The following is a 15,909-nucleotide window of genomic DNA, read 5'->3' as shown; positions in this document are numbered from 1 at the left end:
CATCCAATCACTTTGCTCTGTAGAAGTGACTTTTGCCTTTTTCGTTCGTACTGCAACAGCATATTTTTGTGCTTGCTGTGCTTTTTTGCGAACTTCTGCCTCAAGATCATTCACACAAATAGTTACGAAAACCACTATTAGCAACGGTCACCATGGCGACTACATCGGTTGCGTCGCAATCGAAATGTGGCATTTCATGGACTGATGTCAATATGAAGGCGCCTGAAGTAACCTGATTGTTGTGGGTAGTGATTATATGTAAAAATCGATAAAACATATGTTGAACTTTGTTGGTTGATTTGATTGGCTTTGCTTCGTACCTTGTTCCAAGCTTAATTGATTAATATGAATATACTGAAGATGATCTACAGGTCAGGAATTGCTATTGTCTTTTATGCAGCAACAATTATCCTGAACACCTCTGGAGATAACGATTGCTGTCCGTAAACTGCTGGAACAATTGTTGTGAAGGGAGCTGGATGTAGCAAATTGCGAGACCGTCGGATAGAGGCAGCAGATAACACATGTTGTTGGCGAAGATTTACACGTGCATTATATTTACTACAATCACGCGATCACAATTGGGAAACGGAGAATCAATTTACAGATATACACGAATGTTTACACAGAAGCAAATTCACTCATGCATGTAGATTTAATCATGGATAATAAACACATACAACACATCTTATTTCCCTCCACTAACGTAACACGAACAAATTAGCAATAGGATTTGCCCAAGTTAGATTGATTTTGTCGTTCTTTTTCTGACAGTCCATTTGTTTTGCTTGATCAGAGACAGACATTAGATAACGCATGGTGCAAGTTAAAATTTAGACGTGAATTTTTAATTGAAACAAATTGTCAGAATTGGTAAACGGCGAATGAAATTACAGATATATAAATATTTACATACAAGCAAACTCACTCATGCATGCATGCAGAATTTATTACGGATACCAAGCACATACAACACATCTTATTTCCCTTCCATGCACATAAGGACCACATGGTACGTTATGATTGCACAATATTTCAACAACATACAAATATGCCCCGTGTTGATTTCCATGTGAACCTGGAATTGCTTCCGGGGTGTCATCCACACAAATATGTTTGGATGAGTGCTTCGTATCACTACGACCTCCAGTCATAATGTAACCTGTGTATTCAACCCTCCAACCATCAGGACAACTTTCACGACTTGGAATCATCAACTAAACAATAAATCAAGTGAAGTAGAAAGGGTATTTTAAATATTAAAATTATTACGTGTGTTGGACTTGCAGTGATACATATTGCACACGGCACACCATGATACTGAAGCTGTCCATCTCTAATCAGCGAAAGATCAAACAGGGAATTTGATGCCGACGTATCGCGATATTCAACTCCATGAACATATGCTGGACCTTTTCATACACGATCAAAGAAGACAAAATATATCTCTGTGAGTTATATATGTTGTTTCTGTCTTTGCTTTAACTAGCACCAAACCTTTCACGCCATCAATATAATGTCCTTGTGTGTAAGTAACGTTGCTGTGAAGGCATAGGAAGTCAGATCCTCCACCAACATGAGCGTAATACGACCCACCAGCATAACCTTTAGATTAGGGACAAAGTTTGAAAAATATGGATGTAAAAAAAATTCCACTTTACCTTCGTATACAAGTCGTGTTCCGATATTATTCGCACAACTTCTTCTTCCCCATCGAATATAAGTCGTACCTAAATGTTCAATAAAATAGAGTGGTTGCAAATTATTTATAAAGTATCTTAGCTTGATTTACATTCTAATCATTTTGATGAAATTATTATTCCAGAGATCAAATCTACTATTGTTATTTGAAATTGTGTTTACCAACTAATGGTTGGTCTCCGGTCGTTGAAATTTGACCGTCTGAGACTGAATTCTGCAATCCCGGAGATCTTTTGTGGATTCTGTGTTTTTGGGAGCTTTTTATTTCCACCTGTTGTTGATTTGCAAAATTCTTTTCCAACCTAAATTATAGGATTTAATGAAGTTTTTATTCTAAGTTTGACATTGCCACAAACAATTACGCATAATTTAAAACATTATTCAGAAACACGAACCTGTTTACACTTCTGTTGAGCAGATGAGATGAGGAAGCAATCATAGCAATCAGGAAAATAAAACCTGCTGCACAAACAATTAAAACTCTCGGTCTCCGTTGTATTCTGGAATATCTGAAAGTCTTCATTTCCAAGCTTGAAACGTCAATACAAGATTGCAAAGTAGCAAATTACCAATGAAGTTCGACACAAAGCAGTAACTTTTTCAATGTTGTATTTGTTTTCCGCACAACATTGAAAATGGGTACAAATGTACGTTGAGGAACTTTGAATTGCTTCAATAATTGCTTTCGGAAATAATCAAACTCAATTTCTTCTTTCGTCGAATAAAGAATTCCAGAATTCCAAGGCTCATTTCACTGGGAGAACAACGCAAGAAAATTGTTGTAACTGACCGATGAATTACGAATGTAACCGATACAATTAAATTTCTCATGCGTATCGTCAAACATTTTACACCGTTCAGTAACAATATTACAAGACAATAAAACTATTCGATGCAAAAGTTAATTTTTACAGATTTTGAAAATATGTTGAGCATAGCGCCCTCTATGGGCGTAAATTTATGACTACAATTTAAACCTCATTATGACGGGTTCTTTGTGTGTGTTGTAATCATAGTTGGTAAGTATTGTGTTCGTTATTGGTGATTACAGCTCAGGTATTGCTTCTGGCAAAAAGCTAATGCGAAATATTTTTTTCATGAAAAGGTAACAACATGTGTTACAACAGCGAATTTATCTATAAAAACGTGACCTCATTGACAAGCTTTATAATAACTATTTTGTGTTCTAATTGACGTTTCGATGTTTCTATTTCTGTAATATTTTAGAATGTCGAAATCGTCGGTCAACTTTTTGATTAAACATTAGGAACTTGAATATAAAATTCCCGAAATCGGATCTTTTGATGCTACATCACACGCTGCGTTTTTCTCGACAATCCGTGACGGTCATGTCGCCACGTATTTTCAAGTAATTGCGGAAGCCATTGAATTTATGTTGTAAGAAAAGATGAAACAGGACACATATGAATATTTACACTGAAGCAAATTCACTCACGCATGTAGATTTAATCATGGAAACCAAACACACACAACACATCTTATTTCCCTTCCACTAACGTATTCGTTCAACCACACCCAAAGCCTTTATAGAAACAATACGCAACCTCTAGAGGTGTTAGAGATATGATAAATGAATGAAACATAACCCCCCATAAGTATTCCCACTCCTTAAAGTTTACACATCGAACATATCGCAAATATATCGCACACAACGAGGATTCACCCGTTTTTAAGGTAGGTCAAAGGCAGCCCACCCAGTGCAGTGTATCTATGTCCATCCTTATTAGTTCCGTTTCGCAAGACGGTACCAGTTGGACTCGAGTTCTTGGCGGCAGATTTCGGGTTTTGAAAACAGGGCAGGTGATCTCAGCCCATAAACACGTTCTATAACACGCTCATACATTCGCTGATTTTCCATGTGGCCTCCTCCGTGCTTTTGGTCATGTAAAAGCTCTAAAATCACTTTTCTCTTCGTCTGTGGAATCTACACTTGAAGGCGGTTACAAAAAGCATCTCCTTTGCACTGGCGATACTAATCACAATTTTGTCCAGACAAAATTTCTCCAACACCGTCATGGAGAAAACTTTCTCCTAACACCGCCATGGAGATCACACTCAACTACTAGAGACATATAGGGGCATGAGCATAAAAATTACAGTGATTTGAAAAGAAGATGCCGACCCGATAAGTTTGCTTGTCGGGTCGTAGGTTGTCGATTCCTGCCCTTTGTATATATGAAGGTCGTTTGACAAGTTGTTTTTTATTTATGTTTATTCTCACATATAAATTTATGTACAAACATACAAAAGAAGTCCGTTGATTTTTCTCTCAACTTTTTTACTTAAAGTAGCAGCAACGATGCGGAAACAATTATCCAAAACGTAGCCATATGATGGTATTTCAGAACAGGGTCAACGTACGTTGAACGTAACTGGGATTTTCCTATAGGTCAAATATGTTATGTGGTTTACTTTGAGGGGGAGAAATGAGCACGCGATGCTTGGACAACAGAACAACACAGTCGTGAAACTTTAACCAAACAGTCGTAAAAGTTAACAACACAGTCGTGAAATTTTGATGAGGACGGGATTCAGAATGCGAAATCTTGTAGTGCGTTTTACAATGCAAACGATCATTACATGTGAAACACATTTGCTTGTGTTCGCGTTAAAGTGATAAAATTCACCAAATCTAACGTCAATCGTAGATTAGTTCCTGTGCCACAAAGATTATGCAGTGGTTCAAGCAGTCGCTAATTGCGAAGTTGTGTCAAAAAACGAATCAATGTATTTGTGTTGCTTTACGTATGTTATCATTAAATTTCTTTGATGTGGAGCAAACCATTTAATAAAATTATTACCACCTGAAATATCACGAACGGTGAGTTTGAGAATATCATGAAAACCTTTTCTTACAAATAATTAAACCTTATTCCAGCAACAGTTGTTGTGCGTTATTTTTAAACAATATGTTTCGCTACATGTTAAAAATCTTTGGTTCTTATAAAGCGAAACAAGGTTTTTTAGTATTTTGCTTGAAACTTCAACTTGCACACCAAATAAATGCTAACATGGGAAAGTTCTTAAATATCTCAAGGTAATTTTGCTGCACTTAAAAAAATCAATATTAAAGGAAACGTAAATTGATTTCTTGTTTTTCATTTTCTAGTTTGCAGCATGTATTGAAGGAACAGGTTTGGTGGAATTTGTACTGGTAAATCCTTCCCTTGTGGATTCGTCGAAAATGTTTGATTCGAATTGCTGGTTGGTGAACAAACATTACCTGGATCGACTTTTGTTTGTTTTGGTGGAGTTTGCTTTGTCTCCAATAATAAAGCAGCTGAAGATCTTTTTGCCTCATGGCCAGGACCCCTTTTCACGGTAGCAGTGGTTTTGTAATTAACCTCTGGTATTTGATTGAAGCCAGATGGTGGCACAAAATGAGCCTTGTTTTCGTTTCGTTCTGATGAAGTGGTCGCTACGGAAAACTCTTTCTTTGTCGAGTTCGGTTGTTTTTTTATTGTTGCACTTTCCTGGCAATGGCTGGTGCTAAAATGTTGAGCTCGATCTTTCTGTGAATTAATGAAACTTCTTCACATTTTTAATCACACAAATGAAGTTTGCAAGATATTGATTTTGGGTTAACTTATCCGTTAAAACTATGGTAATACTAATATTTACAAAGGAACATAGCTCACGGTTTTATAAATCTCATGGTTTAGGAACCTAACTCACGGTTTGACAAACAGTAAAGCCCATGTAAATGCTCATTTTTCAGACGTTTCCATTGTAACTGCAACCATTCTCAATGTTGGTTTTTATCACACGACCTTAGGAAATTCTCTGTTCCGCCTCTTATCTAAACTATGCGCTCTTTCTACCTTCCCCCCCTTTTTTCTTTATTGTTCCTTAACCGCAAAATTTTGTCCGCTCGTCTGCGTTTTACAATGAGAATGATTCTAGTTATAATCGAAACATCTGAGAAGTGAATTTCTTAGCAGTTGCATGGGCTTTACTGTATGTTTTGAATATCTACATACTAACCACACATATTTAAAACTCATACCTCTGTATTGTCCGCTGTTTTCCTTCTCTTTGTTAGTGGTTGTGGGTTCGAAGGTTCTGGAGGGAGTCGATTGCCACGCATTATCATTTGAGTTAGATATTCTGTTTTGTTGCTGCGACTGTTGAAAAAAATCTTGGATATATTGCCTAACATGTACATAAAAGGGCATTCCTAAATTGCATGTTCTTTAAGTTTATCAAACCTGTTTAAAAATAAGAACACATTTTGTTTGATGTGACATTCCATATTATGCAACTAAGTTATTACTAATCAAAGTGGAGCTAATAATATGAATTGTGTAAGCTGCATGTTTCGACCAACAAGGTCTCATCAGTGAAGCTAGTGTGACTATCACACGACTTCGCAAACGGCCACGCAAAGACTTCCACTTTGTGGTGACTATACAATCACCGTCATCCGTTGGTCAGCAAAGTCGTCTGATAGTCACACCAGTTGCACTGATTATAGGTAGAAACAGTGGCTATCTGTATGCAGATTACTCAATAAGTTATTACTATTTTGATGTAGGTTTGAAGATGTGAAATTTAATTAGGAAATAAATTTGAGGATTGTTCACCCATACTTCATGATATTGACGAATGATTTTAGTTTCTCATTGCCATCGTTAGAGAAGAAGTTGACCAGGTCGTCCGTAGCAACCTTGACTGTTGACAATCCAACGTTTATCGCTCTAGCGACATCGTTTCTGTTTACAGTGCGCATATCACCAGGAATTCTGGCTATTTCGAAAAGCAAAGAAATGGCCGCCATGTTTTTGGCTTCGTTCACCCTTAAATGGTTTAACATCGGCTCTCGAAGGAACTTGCCAAAATATTCGAAGAAACTGTTTAACACCTTCCGGAAGTCTTTTCTCCATTCTCTGACCTTTTTTCCTTGGACTTCCCACAATTCAGCCAGAGGAGTTAGTTTATCCTGAATGGGATTGACTTTAATTTCAAAGAAGATTCTTCCTGAAACAATGAACTTGTGCCAATCCCTTCCCAGCCATTTGTGGTCGGACAGAAAAATGAGACGATCTAACAATGCGTCACCCGTTATGTTTGTGACGTCATGTTCCAGAATGTATTCGTCTTTCTGGGTAACTTTTCTCCATGTCGAGTTGCCTCCATCCAATAAGGCACTGAAGGTTGTTAAGTCGTCTGTGTAAATATTAATCTTTCAATCAGCAATTTTTGTTAGAAAAGTCTAATTTTAAAACTCCACATGACAGTGATATTGCACGTTTGATACAAATTGCTCTTATGATGAATTTTGTCTTATGCTTCAACAATATGCTTTTTGCGCATACCAATACACTTCTATGTTACAATCAGCCGTGCAGTCAGTATATATGGCACATAAAACCAACTTGGCCCTTCATGTTAATAACAACAAGCCACAAAAAGGTAATTTTTAGACTGTGAAAACCGTACCCAAAGACAAGTGCTTATCCATTTAATGGTATATAGTGTCATTGCAATGTATTAACTACGTACTTACCTTCCATTTTAAAGCTATTTAACTATAGTTTAATTATAACATTCATTATAAACCTGCAAACATATTAATTTACATAGTTAGGTATCTCATATTACTGTGGAAAAATTCATTATAACCTGTAATTTTATGACGCATTTCCGCCTTAGTATATACGGCGAAAGTCTCTGATACATTGTCAGATGAAACTCCAATACACCTGTAGTAGGTTTCGCCACACGTAAGTTCGAACTAACGAGCTCCTGTCATTACACGTAAATCATCTGTGCAGAGTCAATGTTTGTTTCCACGTCGGCGCTTTTACGATTACGTCTACATTCCTTTGCCCCACAACTCTGTCACGCATTGAGAGCACTCTGTTGTTGTAATATTCAGTTCGTGGTTTATTTAAAAACAAATCAAAATTGTAGCATTTATAAATGACTGGGACAGTACAATAAGCGCCGCATGGTCATAAAAAAAAATTATAGACAGTGCACACTGTTTAACCTCATTACGGCTCACAAATTATTGACATCGTTTCTTGTGTTTGTTTGTTGGGGAACTATTCATGTAGGTGATTAAATGAATCGGCCTACGGCTGGGGTATTCAAACTATGCGCGAATTTGAGTTTCCAAGTGCTTTGCGTAATGAGTTAAACAGAGAAAATCGGAGGTTGTCGAAAAATTAGAGGCATATAACAAGTTCAGTCAGCCTTATACGATTGAAAATTGTATACATTGAAACAAATCATCCCAATGAGTGGATAAATGGTGAGTGACATGTGCGGTGAATCTTTCCAAGTGTGTAGCAAACAAAATAAATTAGAGAATCACAGATCTATTTTTACGTATTTGGATATTATTCAGTCACAAAGTACAAAGGTAGGGGAAGTTTGGTAAAAAAGGTCATTCTAGATTGGTTAACTGCACCATTAAGTGCAACTTTCTGTTTCTCGTTTTCACTAAATTATCATGGGATAGCGTTAATTCATGGTGTGTTGCAAGTGTGGGAATCTTTCGGAATTTGTCATGCGAAAAAATGCCCCACTGTTAATTTCCGAAAGGTAGAAGGTAAGTGTTGCGATATAATCTATTTGTAAATCAATTAAAGAGCTCTTTTTTTTAATCGGCCGTACTTACTCTACAAAAACGACTTTTGACTGGCCAATGTTTCTTATCTATAAAAATCTACGTACAGGCCATATGGCTATAGGCAACCCACCCAACTGCTTGTGTTAATAATATGATAATTATTTAGCAGTCTCAAACAGAGAGGTATTAAAACTTCCACAAAACATATTCCTACAAATGAAAGCTCAGTGTGCTCTATGTTAAAAAAACCTTATGGCCGAAGTACAGTTTCTTTTTTAGCAGTGAGTCTGTCACAAACTTGAAAACCTCTGGTCTTGTCGCCGACGAGAACGAATACGTTCCTACTAAAGGATTTGAACCTGTGATATCATGATAACTTGATACTTAATTGTTACTGGCGTTTAATGTGTGAAGTGACTAAATAAGTTTTATATCCGGTTTTGCAAAATTACGACTACAATGCGTCAAGTGAGTGTTTAAGAGTGGTGTACAAGTTAACATTACCAGCTGTAACATGCAACACTATTTGTTTGAGGCCGCAACTCATTCCGTTATTACCTGTTATCCTTTAAAAACTCAGTTAAAAACAAATTTGGAAAATTATGTGAAATTTCAGGAAGCAATTTCGCTTTCTTTGCATTTGACGTACAAGAAACTTCTCCACACTTCCGTTTTCTATTAGGCTTTTGTTCCTTCTCTGCAGATTGGTGAGAACACTGAAATGAGGTTTTTCACGTAAATGGAATTTACCTTACTTGTACAAACGTTATTTTGAACGACGTTGCTTTCGAAGTTTTGGCCGGAAATTTCCACATGAGCATGTTTTTGTTTTCGATCAGAAGCTGCTGGTTGCCCTTTCTGTTGTTGAAGGGTTTGTGATGTTTGGGTACATTTTTCCACCATCTGATTTTTACCGAGAACTTTCTACACATTTGGGAACCAAAATAAACCGAATATATAATCTCTTTAGCCAACAATGTGTTAGTCACCAGGCTGAACTGATGAGACCTATTAGTTTGAAACAGTTTTCGTATCTGTAGCTCGCTTTTGAACACACATATAGAATAAAACGTCTACTAATCCATTAATACTAATAAGAATAAAACGTCATATGAACATAATATGGTGCGTTGAAAATAAAATAGTCGTTGCCAAACAAATAAAAAACTAGTTCATGATATTATAGATTAAAGTTTACGTTTACCTTACAAACAATCACACCACGTACTTTAAAAAAAAGCCTAATTATAATGACCAGGTGTAGGCTATCTACATCAATCCTTCAGTAATTAAAAAACGCTGTATCTAGGCACAAAAACACACGCCTGAAAGGTACTGATCCAAGCACACTATTTTACCGGTTGATTTTCTTTTGTTTTGTTCTCAAGTTTTGTTGTCATTTCTGGTGATTGATTTTTTGTCTCTGCTGCTTTTACACTGTTGCGAATCAGGGACATATTGGCCAAGTACTCAGTTTTGTTGTTGCGACTGCAGAAAGCACAAAACCGGAATAAACTTTAGCTCAAGTTAAAGAAAGTGAAACACGACAACACATACCTCATTATGTTGATAAACGCTTTCAATTTCTCGCTTTTATTATCGACGAACAAATTGACAAGATCGTCTAAGTCATCTTTTCTTGACGATAATCCAGTTTGAATTGCTCTGGCGATATCGTTTCTGTTCACTGTATCTATATCAGGAGGAGTCCTGACTATTCCAAACAACAAAGAAATGGCCGCTACATTTTTAACGTCGTAAACCCACAGTGTAGACCTTAGTGGTTTGCACAGAAAGTTATTAAAATATTCGGAAAAGTCAACCAAAACTTTCCTTAAAGCTTTGCTCCATTTATTAATTTGTTCTGCCTCGTCAACCCACAATCCTACGACAGGATTGGAACCATCTGAATTTAGACAAACTTTGACTTTGAAGAAGATTCTTCCAGAAACAATGAACTTGTGCCAATCCCTTCCCAGCCATTTGTGGTCGGACAGAAAGATTAGACGATCCAACAACGCGTCACCCGTTATAAAAGTGACGTCATGTTCTAGATAATTTTGTCCTGCTTGTGTCGTTTCTTTCCAAGACCCGTTACTTCCTCTTAACAGGGCATTAAAAGTTGTCGTGTTTCCTGCAAAACAATATGAGTTACTTGATAAGAATTCATCATTAATGTTTATTGCATTGAACAAGTTTAATTTTATTGTGATTTTTTCTGCTTCTGGCAGTTACTGAAATGATTTGATTCCTTAGGTTATATATCTGTTACGTCTTTTAGCCTTGCGTTGATAGAACTTCTAATTATCGCGGGTAAATTGTTAAGTCAACTTTTAATGCCAAGTATAACACGTCTACACATTAACCACTCGAACATAAAATGAATCATAGACAATGAACGTTGAATGCTTTACAAGTGACTCTGTTACGAGATGTACAAGAACTAATGGCAATGTATATCAATAACCCAAAAAAAAATTTTTTTTTAGCCTGAAAATAATGAACATGTTTCCTGTCTAATAAATACAACAATGACAGATCTTGTGACCATGGATATATGAGCAAAACTATACACACCTTCCATTTGTCCTATAAATGCACGTTACATTTGTTCTTGCATTCACCTGAAACAGCATATTGTAAACTGCAAATACCAAGTACTACATAAGTTTGTAACGTCACGTGGAAAATACATCGTCATGACTGACTTACAAGCTATTATCCGCTTCATAACGTATTTCCGCTTTCGCCCACTATCTGACGCTGTTGCACGTCAACGTCATTTCTGGAGAGTATATAGCGGGCCGTTCTAAATAAACGTTACTATTCTATACAGCATATGCTTAGTGGTAATTATAAATTTGCATTCCACCTTAGTCATCGGTGCGGTGTTACTTATTTTAGTACGTTCACCTGATGACGTCATCCTGTTCACGCATGCATCATCCCACGCATTTACACTTCACTCATTCGTCACGCAGAAAAACTGTACTTTCCACTGCAAGTAGTAATTGGCTTTGAAGGTAATACATAGACAGCACAAAATCTATTCGTGGTTTTTATTACAGTGTTTATTTTTGTGGCATATGTTCATACTCCAACAATAAGATTTCCAAGCACAATAAATTTTTCAAACACAAACACAAAAACAATAAACTAACAAATTACAGCAGCACAACTCTACCGGTAGCCCACCTGCCACAAAGGATAACATTACATACTGCTTTTAACAGCTCAAACCGTTGTATTCGACACAAGGTCTAATTGTGATATTGTAGTGAATAAAAACCGAAAAAGAAGACTGTTACGAAATAAAAAATATACCCACGTCAACTGCAGTTGATAACAAAAGCCTTAAAAGTGATTACGGATCGGTTTACAGAATGAAATTCAAAAAAAGAAAGTCGCGTTTATATCCTGACGTTGTCCTTGATAATATTAAACAATTGAAACAATCACACGAAGCTAATAAAGCGAAACAAGGAACAAGTGACGAAAGAAAAAGGGCTTAAAGAACAGACAAAAAAAACACTCGTTCTGCAGCAACATTGTTCCTCTGCGCCGTAGTCGCATAATCAAACACAACAAAAGTTCAACAACTAACAAAGCATAGGACACGAATAAGTTAAACTTGCTTTGTTTGTTTTGGTGGTGCAGATATATTTGGACATTGTTTCGTGCGACATCCTATATACACCGATACGTTTGTCCAGTATATGTTTGCAGCAATTTTGTCAAAGAGTCAAAACAGCTCCAATTAAAATAGTATCGTTTTCATTTCAGGTTTAAAGCGAAAGAATTCTTCGCAGAACTTAGCTTTTTTTGCTTTATTTTGAATAATCTCGTTTTGGGAGCCAAAAGTAATTTTTAGTCTTTAAATCCAAACTTGTATTTTTGCATAGATGAAGCTTTCTGGGATGTTTGAGTGCGTTTTCGCTGTGCGGGAGCCTTTTTTTTCTTGGCGAGAAGAAGCTGACGTTTTGCTTTGGCATTTTGAACCAACCTCGAATAGGATGTCGTCGGCAGGTTTTTCGCACCCTTAGCTGTTTGGGGCTTACTTAGATTTTTCTTCTTCATTACGTGTTCTTCAGAATCTTTGGACTGTGAAAAACTCGTATTGGAATCTGATAAATCATAAGAACATTTTACAGGATTTTTTTTACGCTTGATCTTGGGTTCGCTGGAGGGGTTGTCTGCTTTACGCTTGCCTGCATGAGAAGGTTTTTCTTTTTTCACTGGTGTTTCTGTGTAATACGTGTCGATGAAACTTTGTACAGCCTTGTATCCCATATCGTTGATAGAAAGGTTTTCGTGTCGGTTGTAGTTTCTACCACAATTACTCGACGTCTCTTCATCAGAAAACTCTTGGACTTTTTCTGGTTTTTCTTTCTTTACTTTAACATGGACTTTTGATGATTTAGAAGTTGTTTTTTTCACCGGATCAATTCTCAACACATTCTGTAATACAAATTAGCGGTTTTTGGTTGACTTCTTTTATTTTGATGCAACAAGCATTGCGTGAATTTTTACACTATAAGCCATGACGTGACAATTACCTATATAAGTTGTTTATGTGTTTTAGTGCTACTGATGATGCCTAGCAGGAAAAGCACAGGTAAAATGTATATATCAAGGAGAAACTTTGTTAAACCAACTAGGATTCTGTACAGGAGTTATACAGGTCAACAAGTTTGTAGGCTATTAGCTGTGTCAGAGAAGTCATATGTTTTGAACAATGGGAGTGCGAAACAGCCCAAACCTAACTTTCACTCCTGTGTAAACATACTAGTAATTACCATTTACAAATATTTTGTAGATAGGATCACAACTTAAAACAACAGGCAACATTGCATTTCCGTTCTGAAAATTCCTTTATAATTAACATACAAGTAAAACGTTATTGTCATCAAAACTAGCACACCCTTATTCGTGGTGCCTATAACTGACACTGCGGAGATAGGCCATATTGACACTAATATCTGATGTTTGCATATTGTTACCTGATAACTTTCTCCTGTTATAACCGTATTTTTGCTTTTTGCATGCGACGATTGGGTTTGTGACTTATCCTGAGTCAATTTGTTGTTTCGTCGCATGAGCATTGGAGCCAAGTATTCGGGTTTCTTATTGCGACTGTGGGTAAGAATTTAAATTATTTCGTACTAGTGCATGGTAAGTATAACGATGTAGATCTACTAGCCAAGGTTGATACAATCTCTTAAACTATTCTGGGGCTGGAATGTTTGTAAATATCATAAATCCATCTCCCTTGTTCAGACTGATATGTAGCACTTTTGTAAAGTGGAACAAAAACGAAAAATAGGTGTACACTTACCTCATTATATTAATGAACGCCTCCTCTTTATCGCCCCCATCCTTGCCGAACAAAGTGACCAAATCGTCTACGTCATCTTTGTCTGATGACAATCCGATTTCTATAGCTCTAGCAACATCGTTTCTGTTCACGTTACTCGAATCAGCAGACACTTTAGCTATTTCAAACAGTAAGGAAACAGCCGCCATGTTTCTGACGTCATCCACTAGCAGGTGGTTAAGTAACGGTTGGCACAGGAAGTTGCTGAAATATTCGGTGAAGCCAATCAAAACTTTTCGGAATTCTTTGCTCCATTTTCTTGTCTTTTTTCCCTCGACTTCCCACAATTCAGCAACAGGATAATCTTCGAAACTTGGGCTGACTTTGATTTTCAGGAAGTTTTTTTCTGAAACAATGAACTTGTGCCAATCCCATTCCAGCCATTCGTGGTCGGATAGAAACATGAGACGATCTAATAACCCGTTATGTTTGTGACGTCATATTCTAGAATGTTTTGGTCCTTTTCAAAAACTTCTTTCCGCGATCCATTGTTGCCGTCCAATAAGGAACAGAATGTTTGCATATTATCTACGGAAAATAATCTTCATGAAAACAACTGTAATACAATGTTTCACCGCCCAAAAATTATTGTACTTTGTTACATAATGACAGGTATTTTGGGGTTGGGCGGTAATACTTAACCGTTTTATCAATCGATGTGCATTATTTATGTAGGAAAATGACAATCGAAGATTAATACACTGTATTGTTAATTGTTTATACTTACATTCCATTTCTCTCCGATTCGGACTCAAAATTTTTCATGTGCCTATAATACACAATTAGGCCTATACAAATAGTACACACAATTGAAAATTTTACATTGTTCCAAGATAGAATCAAAACCTATTAGTTGCCTAATCATTAAATCATTGATATCGAATTCAACTGCAGCCTGATGCTTTATAAATAGAACATTTGAAAATTTCCATCCCGATATCTTGTAAAATGTCCTCACGAAGATCCAACCGTTTCTTATTTGTATATTTGCCTCGCTAACAAATGATAAGTGTATGAGACAAATATTAGCTACAGTTGTCTAACACAAGTTAATATTTTACAAGTGGTGACAGGGTTGCTATCGTTTTCCTCAAATCATACCACACATGTCGTTTTTCCGTTTACTCTCTTTTTGCCCATAATGATGCTGCCCTTTCCTATTTTATTTCCTTTTGTGTTCTAGCAACTGTTTAAATGTGTATCACATCGCACTACCGTCACGGTACAACCGGTTCACTGGTTTTCAAAAAAATTGCCTGACTAGCCGCAAGTCTGGGCTTAGGGGTACTGGATTTTATTCGCAAAGCTTTGATAGAGAGTAGGCACACACATGTCAAAATTCAAAATAACAATTTCTGCAAGAAATGCATAAACTGCTTAAAATCTACCCACCCAGCTTAATGCTTAACACGTGCCATCAATTACTAACCTTAACATTAAGTGAAGTGAAGTTAAGTGAACCATTATCGCATATAGGCTGACAAATTAGTACCGGAATCTGACTTATAGCAAACCGCTCATGCAGTGACAACTTTTAAACAAGCAAAGGTGTTGTAAACATAATAGCTCAGGTGAAAGCAAGCACCCAAAAGAGTCGTGATTTCTAAACTAGCCAAAATTCATTTCTGTGAGCTGTATACAGATGGCCAATGTTTTGACCTATGAGGTCTCATTGCTTATATAACCAAATGAGATAAAAAATATATTTGACTGATCAATTTCGCCTTGTTATATGAATTGTTCTAGGATTTTTCACAAAAGTTTTACTCCTAATCTTTCCATACTTTGTTCCTAACCTTCGCACTATTCACAATTGTCTAGTTTTTTTTCTGCAAACGCCGTTGCCTTTATCAGAAAACTTGGGTTTCGTGTTGTCGTGGCCGTTACACATGAGCGCGTCCGATCAAAATAGCGTAGCTTTTACGACAACTTTCTCCTATTTTAACGGTACTTTTCCTTTTTGCATTCGATGATGGGGTTTGTGTGACTTATTCAGAATAAACCTAGGACAAATATTTGCTGCAGTTGCCTTACGCAAGTTAAAATTTTTCATGTGCCTATAATACACAAATAGGCCTATACAAATAGTACACACAATTGAAAATTTTACATTGTTCCAAGATAGAATCAAAACCTATTAGTTGCCTAATCATTAAATCATTGATATCGAATTCAACTGCAGCCTGATGCTTTATAAATAGAACATTTGAAAATTTCCATCCCGATATCTTGTAAA

The 15,909-nt window shown here is 36.6% G+C and overlaps 3 protein-coding genes across 3 annotated transcripts; all 3 read right to left on the bottom strand.

The window, feature by feature from the left end:
* Positions 1–884: 884 nt before the first annotated feature.
* On the bottom strand, positions 885–2,199 carry LOC145908979 (uncharacterized). The gene is made up of 6 exons (XM_082996296.1): positions 2,097–2,199; positions 1,864–2,003; positions 1,662–1,730; positions 1,498–1,605; positions 1,273–1,412; positions 885–1,217 (listed from the first exon to the last, which is right to left on the bottom strand). The coding sequence occupies exons 1-6, from the start codon at positions 2,138–2,140 to the stop codon at positions 951–953; spliced, it is 768 nt and encodes a 255-aa protein (XP_082852422.1). The 5' UTR covers positions 2,141–2,199; the 3' UTR covers positions 885–950.
* Positions 2,200–7,473: 5,274 nt separating this feature from the next.
* LOC145908923 (uncharacterized) lies at positions 7,474–10,924 on the bottom strand. Its single transcript, XM_082996243.1, has 6 exons — positions 10,877–10,924; positions 9,857–10,433; positions 9,658–9,787; positions 9,055–9,223; positions 8,858–8,996; positions 7,474–8,658 (listed from the first exon to the last, which is right to left on the bottom strand). The coding sequence occupies exons 1-6, from the start codon at positions 10,881–10,883 to the stop codon at positions 8,550–8,552; spliced, it is 1,131 nt and encodes a 376-aa protein (XP_082852369.1). The 5' UTR covers positions 10,884–10,924; the 3' UTR covers positions 7,474–8,549.
* Positions 10,925–11,464: 540 nt separating this feature from the next.
* LOC145908842 (uncharacterized) lies at positions 11,465–14,461 on the bottom strand. The gene is made up of 4 exons (XM_082996165.1): positions 14,401–14,461; positions 13,635–14,201; positions 13,300–13,432; positions 11,465–12,757 (listed from the first exon to the last, which is right to left on the bottom strand). Exons 2-4 carry the CDS (start codon positions 14,075–14,077, stop codon positions 12,167–12,169), a joined length of 1,167 nt encoding a protein of 388 aa, XP_082852291.1. The 5' UTR covers positions 14,078–14,201; positions 14,401–14,461; the 3' UTR covers positions 11,465–12,166.
* Positions 14,462–15,909: the final 1,448 nt, after the last annotated feature.

This window comes from Ascidia mentula, chromosome 7 (genome assembly GCF_947561715.1).
Source record: "Ascidia mentula chromosome 7, kaAscMent1.1, whole genome shotgun sequence".
Classification (NCBI taxonomy): Eukaryota; Metazoa; Chordata; class Ascidiacea; order Phlebobranchia; family Ascidiidae; genus Ascidia; species Ascidia mentula.
Note: the sequence above shows the minus strand (reverse complement) of the source record. Positions and strands in the feature narration are given on the sequence as shown.

Excerpts from the sequence above, each read along its gene's own strand:
- LOC145908979 (XM_082996296.1), bottom strand. The coding sequence starts at position 2,140 with ATGATTGCTTCCTCATCTCATCTGCTCAACAGAAGTGTAAACAG. Across the intron at positions 1,413-1,497 it reads TTATATTGATGGCGTGAAAG|GTCCAGCATATGTTCATGGA; the intron begins GTTTGGTGCTAG and ends GTGTATGAAAAG. Across the intron at positions 1,218-1,272 it reads TCACTGCAAGTCCAACACAC|TTGATGATTCCAAGTCGTGA; the intron begins GTAATAATTTTA and ends TTTATTGTTTAG.
- LOC145908923 (XM_082996243.1), bottom strand. Across the intron at positions 9,788-9,856 it reads GCGTTTATCAACATAATGAG|TCGCAACAACAAAACTGAGT; the intron begins GTATGTGTTGTC and ends TGCTTTCTGCAG. Across the intron at positions 9,224-9,657 it reads AAACAAAAGAAAATCAACCG|AAAGTTCTCGGTAAAAATCA; the intron begins GTAAAATAGTGT and ends CCAAATGTGTAG.
- LOC145908842 (XM_082996165.1), bottom strand. The coding sequence starts at position 14,077 with ATGTTTCTATCCGACCACGAATGGCTGGAATGGGATTGGCACAAGTTC. Across the intron at positions 13,433-13,634 it reads GCGTTCATTAATATAATGAG|TCGCAATAAGAAACCCGAAT; the intron begins GTAAGTGTACAC and ends TCTTACCCACAG. Across the intron at positions 12,758-13,299 it reads TAACAGGAGAAAGTTATCAG|AATGTGTTGAGAATTGATCC; the intron begins GTAACAATATGC and ends TTTGTATTACAG.